The following is a 13,344-nucleotide window of genomic DNA, read 5'->3' as shown; positions in this document are numbered from 1 at the left end:
GCCCCTGCCGAAACTCTCGTCTGCGTTCGGTGAGGACACGAAGTGTAAGGATACGGTCAATCGTTGACCTCTTTGGTGTAAAGCCTGACTGCTCTGGACGCTGGTGCTCAAGCAGATGGTGGCGAACCCTATTGAGAATTATCCGAGCAAAGACCTTGCCCGGCACTGAGAGCAGCGTCACCCCTCGGTAGTTGTTGCAGTCTTGGCGATCACCCTTCCCTTTCCAGAGAGGGACAACAAGGCCCCTCTTCCAGTCAGTTGGGATGATGCCTGTGTTCCAGGCAGAGCACAAAACTGCATGCAACGACACGAGTGCAGCATTTCTACCAGCCTTGAGAAGTTTGGCATGGATGCCACAGATCCCTGGAGCTTTGCCCCGTTTCAACTGGTTCACCGCAGCCCGTGTTTCCACAAGCGTAGGTGGACCACAGTTGATTCGAGGGTCAGCAACAGGGATTGTAACACCCTTGACGTCCAACTCGACAGTTGGGGGATCAGCCTGGTACAACCGCTCAAAGTAACCGGCCCAGCGGGCCTTCACTTCAGACTCCTCTGTCAAGAGCCTACCACTCTCTGCTCAAACTGTTGTGCTCCGAGGGATGGGCTTGGATGAACGTAATGCGCGAATTCCCCTGTAAGCGGGACGAGAATCGCCTGTCCACAGGTGATGCTCTACCCCCTCACAGATTCCTCGCACATAGGCCTCCTTGTCCACCCTCAGTGCACGTACAGTTTTACGCCTCTGCTCCCTGAACAGCTCAGCTCTGCCATTCAGCCTGGCCCTGCGACTCTGGTCAATGGTATCCAGTGTCCCTTGAGAGACAAAATTCTTCTTTGCCCTGCGGTGAGCTCCAAGGCATCCACCGGCAACATCAAGGACGGTGGTCTTGAAGGCGCTCCACAACTCTTCAGGACCCCCCAAAGCACCCAGACCCCCAAGTGTCCACTCAGCCTGTTCGCAAACTCCTCAGCTACTCTCTCATCCCTGAGCTTGGCAACATCCAGCCTCGGCTGGGATGGTACCATTCTCCAGGATTTAAGGTGCAGCTTTAGAGTTGCTACAAGCCTGTGGTCAGTATTGAGGAACTGAGCACTCCTGTAGACCCTGCAGTTCTGGATCATCCTCCAACGACCATCAATGAGGACATGGTCAATCTCCTTTGCCACACCGCCAGCGTTGGAATACCAAGTCCAGCGATGAGCTTGTGGGCGCTGAAACCATGAACCAACCACCCTAAGTCCATGACTTCTTGCAAAGTCAAGGAACTTAGTGCCATTCTGGTTCATAGTTCCTGACCCATGGGGACCAACACACACCTCATAACCATCCCTATCAGTTCCAGTCGAGCATTGAAATCCCCCAAGACTAGAAGTGTATCTCGTCTGGGGCACTGATCAACCACAGACTCGAGCGTGGCGTAGAATGCATCCTTCACGGTGAGATCACTCGCCTCAGTCGGAGCATAAACAGAGACCAGGGAAATGACACCTAAGGAGTGACGAATCCTTAATCTCATAATACGCTCATTGACCAGTGTTACCTCAATTATCATTGGGGTCAGCTTATTGGACACAGCTACAGCAACTCCTTGGGTATGGTAACCATCAGAGCGACCAGACCAATAGTAGGTGTAACCACCCACCATTATCTCGCCGCAATCCGGTCTCCGAACCTCAGAGAGAGCTGCAATCCCGATGTCCAAACGCTTGAGCTCAGATGATAACAGAGACAGGTGATCATCCTTTCTTAGGGATAGGACATTCCAGGCACCCACCCGAAGGGACCGCCTCAGGTTAACCCAAGGAGACCGCCGTCTGGTGGACGACACCTCAGCACCACTCCGACACACTCTCCCGCAATCTGACCCAGGGATGTTACCCCGTGCTTTCCCTCCTATCATCAAAGATTGGGGGTCCCGAAGGCTTTGCCCCAATCCCGTCATCCGGTGAGCTGCCCTGCGAAGGGAAGCTGCACAGGAGGTACTCCCACGGAGTGGGTTTTCAGATTTTTTTGCGTTTTTGCGTTTTGCGGAATGAAGGGTTTTACGCTGGCCAGAGTGCAAATCCTGCCACCAACCTCCTAATAAGAAGTGACCCAACTGCAGGAGGATGTCCGCAGACACAGTTGGGCACTAGATATGGATGGCCGTTGGCTCACAAGGAGCTCCTCCGCCCTTTGACAGGTTTTGTTTTTAATCCTGCTGGGTGTCCATATCCAAACACCCTCCTCACCAGAAAACCTGGTGGGGGAGACGGTTTAGTCGCCGACAACCCGACCATGGAACAGGTTAGTACAGGTTTACATGGTACCTGTAGCAGGTCACAGATCGAACCTGACCTGACATAAAGTAGCTGTTGTAGTTTAAAAGGTAGAAAGTTTAAAAGCTAGCTGTTGAAAAATATGCAAAATTCACCTCAGCGGTTTGGACAAACGAACGGAAAATTATTTTTGAATTCTGTTCTCGGATTATACAGTATCTACAGGGTAGTAATGAGATTACCTCGAAAATCCGATTAAAAAAGGCTTAGGTTTTGTTGCTTAGCCGCGGCTTGCAATTTTTACTTGGAAAAATAACGTTCCGGAAGGAATTTCTCTTCCGCCATCATCCCAATAATTTTCCGTTGGCACGAGGATGAAGACGAAGGATAGACCGACAGAATAAGGTGTCTCATAAAACTGTGTGATTTAGAATGATTAAATTAGAGATTTTAAATGCAGAGTTGAAAATGAAATATAGAGGATTGTCAGCTTCTTCTTCACCATGTCGACACCGCAACGGTTCTGGGCCCTTTAGCGACCAAAATGGTTTATTTCACCTTTCTAACTTATATCGCACTATACTTAAACAAAACGTATGGGCACACATATACTTAAACAAAACGTACGGGCACGCACTATACTTAAACAAAACATACGGGCACGCACTATACTTTAACAAAACGTACGGGCATGCACTATACTTAAACAAAACGTACGGGCACCCACTATACTTAAACAAAACGTGCGGGCATGCACTATACTTAAACAAAACGTGCGGGCACGCACTATACTTAAACAAAACGTGCGGGCACGCACTATACTTAAACAAAACGTATGGGCACACATATACTTAAACAAAACGTACGGGCATGCACTATACTTAAACAAAACGTACGGGCACGCACTATACTTAAACAAAACGTACGGGCACGCACTATACTTAAACAAAACGTACGGGCACGCACTATACTTAAACAAAACGTACGGGCACACATATACTTAAACAAAACGTACGGGCACGCACTATACTTAAACAAAACGTGCGGGCACGCACTATACTTAAACAAAACGTGCGGGCACGCACTATACTTAAACAAAACGTGCGGGCACGCACTATACTTAAACAAAACGTACGGGCACCTACTATATTTAAACAAAACGTACGGGCACGCACTATACTTAAACAAAACGTACGGGCACGCACTATACTTAAACAAAGCGTACGGGCACGCACTATACTTAAACAAAGCGTACGGGCACGCACTATACTTAAACAAAACGTACGGGCATGCGCTATACTTAAACAAAACGTACGGGCACGCACGATACTTAAACAAAACGTACGGGCACCTACTATACTTAAAACGTACGTGCACGCACGTACAGCCACGCACTTGTGGAAATGATGAACTTATTTACAAATCAACAAACTATGTACCATAATTGGAAAGAAGAGAGTGCACGTCCGGATGGCAACAGATCTTAATCCCTCGTCTCCTGGTCTCATGGTTTGTGAGAGGTAAAGAATTACATAAATGTTCACATTACAACTGATTTTAGCTCATTCCTTTGGTGAACCCTTTTGATGGCATGCAAACCAAGAACACAATCTTTAACGACGACGCTAACTATGAACCGATAATATCATAATCATCTCACTCAACTTAAGCTCATTGCTTAATTAAATGCAGATTAAATAAAATGATGAATATTAATAATCCCAGGTAATAAAATACCAGGGCATCTGACCCCAACCAAAAGTACTAAAAGTAATAAGCGCGTAGCCGGGAACGAAGCGAGTAATGGAATGCTAAATTCGGAGCTCAGATACTAAATTAAGAACTGAACTCGTATCGGCGCTCTTTTAGTAATACATGTGCTACGCTCTTTTAGTAATACATGTGCTACGCTCTTTTAGTAATACATGTGCTACGCTCTTTTAGTAATACATGTGCTACGCTCTTTTAGTAATACATGTGCTACGCAAAGCTTATCACATGTCAACATTGTGCCTGGAGGTATAGTGACCTAGCCAAAAGTATGTTGACCTTAAAAATGCCCTGTTACGTGAAAATAACCCTTATAATTCACATTTCAAAATTTATTCAACTGAAATGTAATTCCCTTCTCGTTTCATAGAGGATATATGGATAACAAAGTTTTTTGCGACAGCATCAAGTAGCACATCCCCGACCACTCTCCTGGAGCAATCAAGTTCCCAGAAAGAGGTGGACAATTCAAAGGAGAAGATAGCAGAAAACTGTGCATGTGCGAGTTCTCGGCCTAATTTCCCAGATCAGCCTTTTCAACCTCATGATGTCAGTTGTATCCCAGTCCAAATAATGCCAAACCGAAAGTTGAAGTTTCAACAACAGTGGTTCAAAGATTATCCGTGGCTTCATTTTGATCAGAGCATCGGCGGTGTACTCTGTCACACCTGTATGGACGCTTCTCGTGAAAAACTTACCGAACTTGCCCGCTGTGCAGAAGACGCATTTGTCTCAAAGGGCTTTCGGAACTGGAAAAAGGCGACAGAAAAATTCAGACCACACGGACGATCAAACATACATAGGCTTGCCTCTGAAAATCTGAAATGTCTCAGAAGTCAACCTGGTGTCCATGTGCAGCTGAGCAGCAAACTGATAGAAGAGCAAAGATCTGCACGGTCAGCACTTCTGAAGATTATCACCTCACTGCAATATTTAACCCGACAAGGTTTTGCAATTCGTGGGAAGGATGCCTCTGAAGGGAATTTCAAAATGCTCTTACAGTTGCGGGCCGAGGATGATGTAAACCTCAAGACGTGGCTGTCAAGGATGACGACGTTCACAAGTGAAGAAATTCAGAACGAAATTCTACAGTTGATGAGTCATGCCATCCTCAAAAATATCTGCAGTAACGTGAATGAAATGTCCACTCAGTTCAGACTCATAACTGATGGAACGCAAGATATTCAGGGTAATGAGCAGGAGTCGGTGTGTGTGCACTATGTGATGGATTCCTTTGATGTTCAAGAAGATCTCATCGGCCTCTAGCAAGTATCGTCAATAACAGGAGTATCACTTTGTAAGATGCTTCAGGATGTCCTAATTCGGTGTCAACTCCCTATTGAACACCTTAGAGAGCAGACTTATGATGGGGCAAGCAACATGTCTGGAAAGTACAAGGGCTGTCAAGCACAGCTAAAAAAAACTCCAACCGCTGGCCAATTATGTTCACTGTGGAGCTAATGTCACCCAACTCATTACATCCAAAGCCCTACAAACTGCACCGTTCATAACAGACGCCCTTGATTATGTCCAGGTACTCAGCAACATCTACAACAACTCTGGAAAATCAAGCATCTGTACTTGAATATCCACGCTGACGATGCTGACACTCCCTGCACTACACGCCTAAAGCCAATTTGCCCGACGTGTTGGTTAACTCGTTCTCCTGCCGTGAAATCGATATTGGATAACTATGAAGCGGTACTGGATGCCCTTCAACAAGCAAGTGATGACTTTGGTACGAACACGGCATCGCGAACCAACGGTATTCGAAGCTGTCTTTCATCAGGAAATTGTGTTCTCGGTCTGTTTGCTTCATTGCCCATTCTCCAATCCCTTGAATACCTCAATAAGGCACTTCAGGGTTCACAAGTTACCGTCTCTGGTATGCTTACTGCTGCAAAGGTAACTGCACAGAATCTCCAATCTCCCCGTACCGACCAGACGTTTAAGGAGGTTTTCGAAGCAGCACAACAGAAGCTCCAGCAGGGCCAACTAGATCCAGTGACCCTCCCTTGTAAGCGCAAGCTTCCGAAGAGACTTGATGGAGGCACGCAGGAATACACTGCCAATTCTGCAGAGGAGGTATACAGAGTTTAATTTTTCAAAGTCATCGACAGAGCATCCGAGAACTTGAGCGAGTACTTCACATCAACCGACCTCATGGCGTACAGGGACTTGGGTGAAATGCTCCTGTCTGGGTCATTCAAACCACAAATAGTCCGCAAATATCCCGAACTGTCGGATTCCCTAGAGCAAGAACTTGGCTTCTTTCGTAACTAGTTCATTGGTTCATCTGTTGAGGATTACCGTAAGATATTTGTAGACATGGTGCCGGAAGTCCGTCGAATGTTCCCACAGGTAGAACGTTTGCTTAGGCTTCTATTGGTTTCCCCAGCAAGTTGATGCGAAGCTGAACGGTCATTCAGCGCACTCAGACGTATGAAGACTTGGTTACGTTCTGGTTACACAATGACCCAACAACGCCTCAACCATCTCATGATCTGTCATGTTCACCGAGATCGTCTGACTGCACTTGACCCCCAAGACATTGCTACAAAGTTTTTAACTGGATCGACAGAAAAGAGGGTTCATATTTTTGGCAAGTTTTAAGGTAAGTTGACCGTGCTCGTGTAATATCAATTTGTATGTCAGTCTAGTTTTCAGTTTATGTTTAGTGAATCAGTTCAAGGGTCGTGAGAAGGAGGCTTGATAAACAATTATATGTATATATATATATATATATATATATATATATATATATATATATATATATATATATATATATATATATATTTCTTTGATGACAATTGAAACTTTAAAATGTGTATGATCAATGTTTAATTAATTTCGCTCCATCTGCTTACATTTGATAAAAAGATGGTCGATAGATGGTCAGATTAATTTAAGGGATTTGTGTGATCAGAAAGCAGCATGTCAACGAGCGTATGAAATCAAGAATTTGCAAGGGTAGACTTTCTGTGTCCACGCCGGCACGAAGTGGGCTTCGTGGTCTGGACATGCAATGTCCCCCCTCCCCCCCCCACTTTTCAAAAGCAATCGACGCCCATGACATACCCTTACTGAAATGAAGGTGGATGCTTTGAGCCTGTCTTGGGAGGACTCCATTCCACATTCTTAAATGCATATGAAGATATCAATCAATGACCCACACCCTTTTATTCGTATAGATTAGGCGGCAGTGAGACACCTCTTTCGAAACTGCCATGTTTGCATGATATTTCCCACTGTTGTTCATATATTCTTCTTCTCTCTCTCATAGCAATCAGCAAATAAACTTTGTATCCTCTATCCTCTATCATATCATTTTTCCATGAGTTTTAGGATGTTATAAAAAAAAAGGCTCTAATTATTAATGCATTCCTGCTATTGCAGACATCGCTACGTGATGACATCATGTGTCGGGACGTCTTTTTTTCAGACTTCACACGGAAGCAAACACGGGATATTTTTGCTTAAAGGTGGGGTCTTAACATCACCATACCGTGCCAAATAAAACTTAACATCATAATCCGATACGTTCTCAATGTAGAGGCGGACTGTCATGATCCTCTCATTGTCAGAGAGTGCCTCGACCATGACTACCTCGACTTGACCACGAAACATGGGTCAGTGTTTAGTTGTCCTGACTCCACTCCACCGATTTACACCCATCAGCTCTACAGCTGGCCTAACTCCACCCCAATAATATCATGCGTCACCACTGCATGAAGTAGCACAGATCGGCAGTAGCTTGCAGCCTGACAGTACTACAGGCAGTAGCCTGTAGTAACAGTATCCTGAGGAGTTACACCTGGATGTGAGTCCATGACCCAGTGCAATTGGAATGATCCCGGGTATATAACCACAATATATTTATTTTATATGCACCTAAGCCGTATGCGCTTTTTTGCTTCATGTATGTACAGTACATCGGGTCATTACCCTCGCCCAAGGAGAGGGTATTGCATTTGGGTCCATTTGTCTGTTTGCTTGTCTGCACAGAACTTTAGTGTTTTTCTCCACAACCACTTGTCAGATTGACAAAATCTTCACCATCAGTGTGACGACTCATGAAGAATGTTTTAATGATAATTATGATGTCATAGGTCATGTGATATGGCAGCCAAGTTGGAAAAACCGAAAAATTTTGGACCTCTGTATCTCTGAAACCGCACCATGGAAGAATGGATACTTGGCACATAGCAAATACTCCTCATGGGGAATGAGTGTGATTTTTTTTTGGACGTTATAGGTGCCTTTGTTATTATGTCATAATTGCATATGTAGAACGCTACATCAGATCAGTATGAAACTTTTTGAGGGTCATATAGGGATGAAATTGTCCACACAAAAATATTTGATAATGTCATCGGTCACATGATTCAGCAGCCATATTGTTAAAAAAAAAAAACCTTAAAAAATCTTTGTAGTGGCTGAACAGATCGAAGGGAAACTTCACAGAAAATGTTCCCCAAGACTTGGGTGTACAAGTTTGTTCAGGAATAATTGATAGGTCACATTGCTTGGCAGCCATATTGGATTAAAGAAATTATTAAATACTGTTTTTTCTAGAACTGCTTAATCAATCAACGTGAAACTTCACAATTATAATCTCGTAGTGATGGGGAATACAGGATTTAAATTTCAACTTGATCAGACACATGGTCTGACAGGCAGAATTAAAAATTTTTTTAGATCTGGGTTCTTTAAATAAATTTTTTAATAAGGCTCACTTGGCTGAGCCTGGATGGGTTTGAGGGTAGAGGAGTAGCAGCTGAAACGTGAATGCTATTCTTGTTCCTCCTGATGACTTCATCTTTGCTTTTTGCTTGTTTGGGTTCCTTCTGATGACTCCAATGCAGAACTGTACCTATTTGGTTTTCCTTTTGATTTGAATTGAATTTATTTTAATTCCATTCTAAATTCAATAGAATAATAATAAACGATCAAAGTGGGGTTGCATCAATGTGGGACGTCTTGGTATCCAGTCATCACTGCCAGCAGTTATAAAGTGGTAGCTCTTGTTATATCTCGTATTAATTACACAACACACTACACAAACACCACACAAAACAAATCATGGCAAGGGTCTGCAATCTCTGATTGCTCTTTTTCTTGTTTTCCTTATTTTCGGCACCGAATGTGCCATTATACACCCAGCGTCCAAATAAACAAACATTCATTGGGACCGGTCAGGTACATGTTTTGCAAAGCAATTCTCACAGGTATATATATATGTATATATATATATATATATATATATATATATATATATATATATATATATATATATATATATATATATATATATATATATATATATAAATATATATGTATGTATATATATATATATATATATATATATATATATATATATATATATATATATATATATATATATATATATCAGATTTCAGAACTTTTGTCGACCTCATTTTGAAAGCCACATCAGTCATTAAATCTGGCCTGTTCTCCAATAAGAGTGATTATGCGCGTAACAGAATGCACCGTATTGAGTGGGACAAGTCAAGTTGTCCTTGTTAAGTAACATATTGTGACCCTTTCCTCGTTATTGTTCAGGCCTTGTGGCCTCTCCAGGCCTTTCCTTCTTATCACATTGGCCTTTGAAAAGGAAAATTCACATTGTGCTTTGTATATGAACAGAATCCAATCACATTTCTCCTCCCCATCTCACTGAAACATGTAATTAATCATTGTGGAAGAATGACCACTTAAATTCTCAACCAGTGAAGCATCTTCCAAATGACGAGTCATTTCTGGCTTTTTCTGTCTTCTTCCGAGGAGTACGATTTCAGCCGATGGGTGGAACATTCCATTCTATTGGACTATTGAAATGCCTGAAATGACTGTCAAAGCACATAGTATGACAAGTCTAATGGGTATCATTGAGGTTACTTTTGATCCTGTGGCCTTTGAAGCTTTTACAATCTTATGGAATTTACAGCAGGATGGTACATATTTGTAATTGGATTGCTAATTAATGCTTTAGAATATTGTAGCCACAAAATCAATATTTGGAACTCTCAGTGAGCTGCAGTGATTGTAACATAACAGCTGAAGCCATCTTAGCCATCGTTCCTCGACGGCAGTTTTGTGACTGATGAAAGTTCCATTAGACTGTGTGACTTCACAGTGATGTCTTCCATTAGACAATCATGGGCCAATCTGCTGCATAATGATGATGTGAAATGTATCAAGGACAAGAGGAGTGTAGCAAATGGTGCAACGAAACATCACTGTATTTTATTGCTGTTTGCAGCTTGGCTTGTGAGTCAGATTGTGAGACCAAGTGAAGAAACGCCGAAATGAATAACTTAACAATGCACGAAGTAGTTGAATGAAGCAGAAAATGAATTTTTGCAGCCAAGCTGAAATAAAAATTGATTCCGAGTAGGAAGGAGGTTACAGTAAATACAGCTCAAGGACATTGCTAACTCCAATTGGTAAATGGTGGACATTGGTGGGAAATGCTATTTCTGACAGTGAGGTTGCGAAAGCTACAGACACTCATTACCTCTGCCTCCGAAGGTAGACGGAGGTTATGTTTTCACCCCTGTCTGTAGGTCTGTGAGCAGTATCTATAAAGGTAATGGACAGTTTTGGATGAAATTTGGTGGACAGGTTGGGTGTGTGATAAGGATGAAATGGTTCGATTTTGTTGAAGATCTGGATCCTGATCCGAAGATTTTAAAAATTATAAAAATTATTCTTCACCATTGAGTGACAGAGCCAAAAACGGTATATTAGTCAGGAGGCCCAATGCAGAATAGTGTACGACCCTGCTGATTCCGTGTTAGAATAGTGCAACAGGTGTAAATTGACTGTCCAGACACACAGAAACGTGAATCAACTTGTTGCCAACTCTGGATATGGATAGTATGGCCGCCATGACAGTTTACAAAATGGTCGCCATTAAATACACTTTTCGTCATATTTCAGCCACAAATTGACATGAAATTACAAAATTAGGGTCGATTTCCATGTTTTTGAGCATGCCTGAGCTGATGGGAGTATAGACAAAACATTGCTCCATCCATTTTCTAAAAATAATATGACTTGTTTTTCACTATATTATTTTTAAAGAAATGTTCAGGCTCGAATTAGAATGTCTGATTATACAAACCACAATCAATGAATTTTACAACTTTGCTATAAAATGAACCTAAACTACATAACTGTGTGTTTTTCTGTTACCCAGGACTAACTGAAAAATGAAAGCCGCAAGATTTCTCACAGGGGGTTCAAGGGATCGAGAAGAAGAAGAGAATGTAGACTGGAATAAATGCTTTATTTGCCAGGAAAGTTCAAAAACTAGCAAGTCAACGCCACTTCGAAAGACTACAATCGTTGGTGTGAAAACTGTAGCTGAATGTTGCAAAGAAAGAGAGAAATATAATGACGCTAAATATGTTGACTCATTCTCAAGAATCAGAAAATATTCTGTACCGGAGCACGTCGAAAAGATTCAATGGCACAAATTCTGCTATAGTGACTTTCCTCACGCACAAAAAATAGACCGACTGAAGTCAAGGATTCAGCCACAATCTGTGACTTACGCAGAAGAGATACCCACAACATCAGGTTCCTCAGAGAAATACCATGTCCCAAAGTCACTAAGATCCGCGCACAGCGCTATGGATTGGTCAAAATGCGCTTTCTGCCAGACTGACATTCCTGGAAAAGCTGGTGTCCTGACAAATGTTGAATTTGATCACACATCATCCAGGATGCTTAGTTTGGTCCAATTTGACCCCACCATGCGTCACAGGTTTGCAGGTGTTTCAGACTTGATGGCAGCTGAAGGTAAATATCACCTCAAGTGTTATGTTTCTTTTCGCAGAAAGTATAAAAAGGAGAGTGGAGAGAAAAACCAGTCTCCTGAAAGCATCTGTTTCAGAAATGTGATGAACCAGCTTGAGAAAGAGCTGCAGAAGGGACATGTGTTTACCCTGAAAAACATCTGGGAACACTACAGCATGCTGTTATTGAATGATTTTGGAATTGAGGCTGGAGCCTACAAAAGCTAAAATTTCAAGCAGAAAGTGGAGGTTCACTTTGGTAGTGACAAGGTGACATTCGTGCAGCCATTGGATGTCACAAAACCCCTCATAGTTGCGTCCTCAACTGTGACAAAGTTTGCCATGAGAACCGCCGTGAATGATTTATCTGAAGAAGGTGAAAGTTCTGAAGAAGATGAATTGGCCCAGTGCAGTCTGCCTCATCATGAGAACGAAATCCTTAGCTGGATCTTCAGAGTGGGCATAAAGATTTACAGTGACGTAAAACACTCTCCAGGGCATAGCATTATCGGTGGACTGAACACAGAAAATGCAGAGCGAATTGTACCTGAAACCCTGTACATGCTTGTAAAGCTTCTTTGTGGTGGTGACAGCACTGACAAGATGGACAATGAAGAAGCGGATGAGACAGATACCAAGAACAAAGTTCTGAGCATCTGCCAAGACATTATTCATGTGGCTTCAGGAGGCAAAAAACTGAACCCCAAACACCTGGGCCTTGGCCTTGCTCTTCACCAGGCTACACGCTCAAAAGAACCACATCTACCTGCACCTGAGAACTGTGGGTGGGAACAGGTCGTCAAAGATGGCAACGAGACATTTCAGCCGCGACTCATGACTGCACAGCCTATTACTGCTTACTGTGTAGAACTGACGACATGCAAATGCTGTGGGTCATGCTCAACTCGACGGTGCAAATGTACACGGAATGGACTGCCTTGCACGAAAGCATGTGGATGCAAAGCCTTTGTAGGAACCCGTTCAGTGTACAAGCCGATCAATAGCTCTGAAAATTGTACTTGGGTGTTCTCAGAACACTTTTTTCTTCTGCAAAGCAACGTAATTTTGTGTTAGAAAGAATCTGACAGCTGTTGAAATAACCTTTGACTGACTGTAAACCCATCTCCATCAATAGTGCTAAACATTTTCTTTTTCACATTTGTTGCTCGTATGTGCATTTTCAATTTCGTCTTTAAGTTGTCAATTATGTGAAAAGTTGTGATCGAGTACAAAAATAAAGCACAAAATAGTGTTCCTCGTGTCAGATTACATAGTATTTCACAATCATGACAAATTTCTGGCTAGTACAATTTGCAGTAAGAAAAAGACTAAATCTGATGGCAGCCATTTTGATTACTGTCATGGCGGCCATAATATTCAGATGCAGACTTGGCAACAAGTGGAACTAGACTTGGTCATGCCTAGACTCTTCAAAAACACCAGTTGCACCATTCTAACATGAAATCAGCAGCGAACCCATTTTCTAGGCTAG

General features: G+C 42.7%; 1 protein-coding gene across 1 annotated transcript in view; it reads left to right on the top strand.

The window, feature by feature from the left end:
- LOC147032094 (uncharacterized) overlaps positions 1-12,816 on the top strand; it is a 71,719-nt gene extending 58,903 nt beyond the window's left edge. The window contains exon 4 of the mRNA XM_085869397.1: positions 11,252-12,816. Within this exon, the coding sequence (XP_085725523.1) occupies positions 11,252-11,261 (10 nt within the window). The 3' untranslated portion in view covers positions 11,262-12,816. The remainder of the gene's footprint in view (positions 1-11,251) is intronic.
- Positions 12,817-13,344: the final 528 nt, after the last annotated feature.

Source organism: Eptatretus burgeri, chromosome 2 (assembly GCF_056783735.1).
Source record: "Eptatretus burgeri isolate ZD-2024b chromosome 2, Ebu_testis_v1, whole genome shotgun sequence".
Taxonomy (NCBI): domain Eukaryota; kingdom Metazoa; phylum Chordata; class Myxini; order Myxiniformes; family Myxinidae; genus Eptatretus; species Eptatretus burgeri.
The sequence above is the reverse complement of the archived record's forward strand: the minus strand, read 5'-3'. Positions and strand labels throughout refer to the sequence as shown.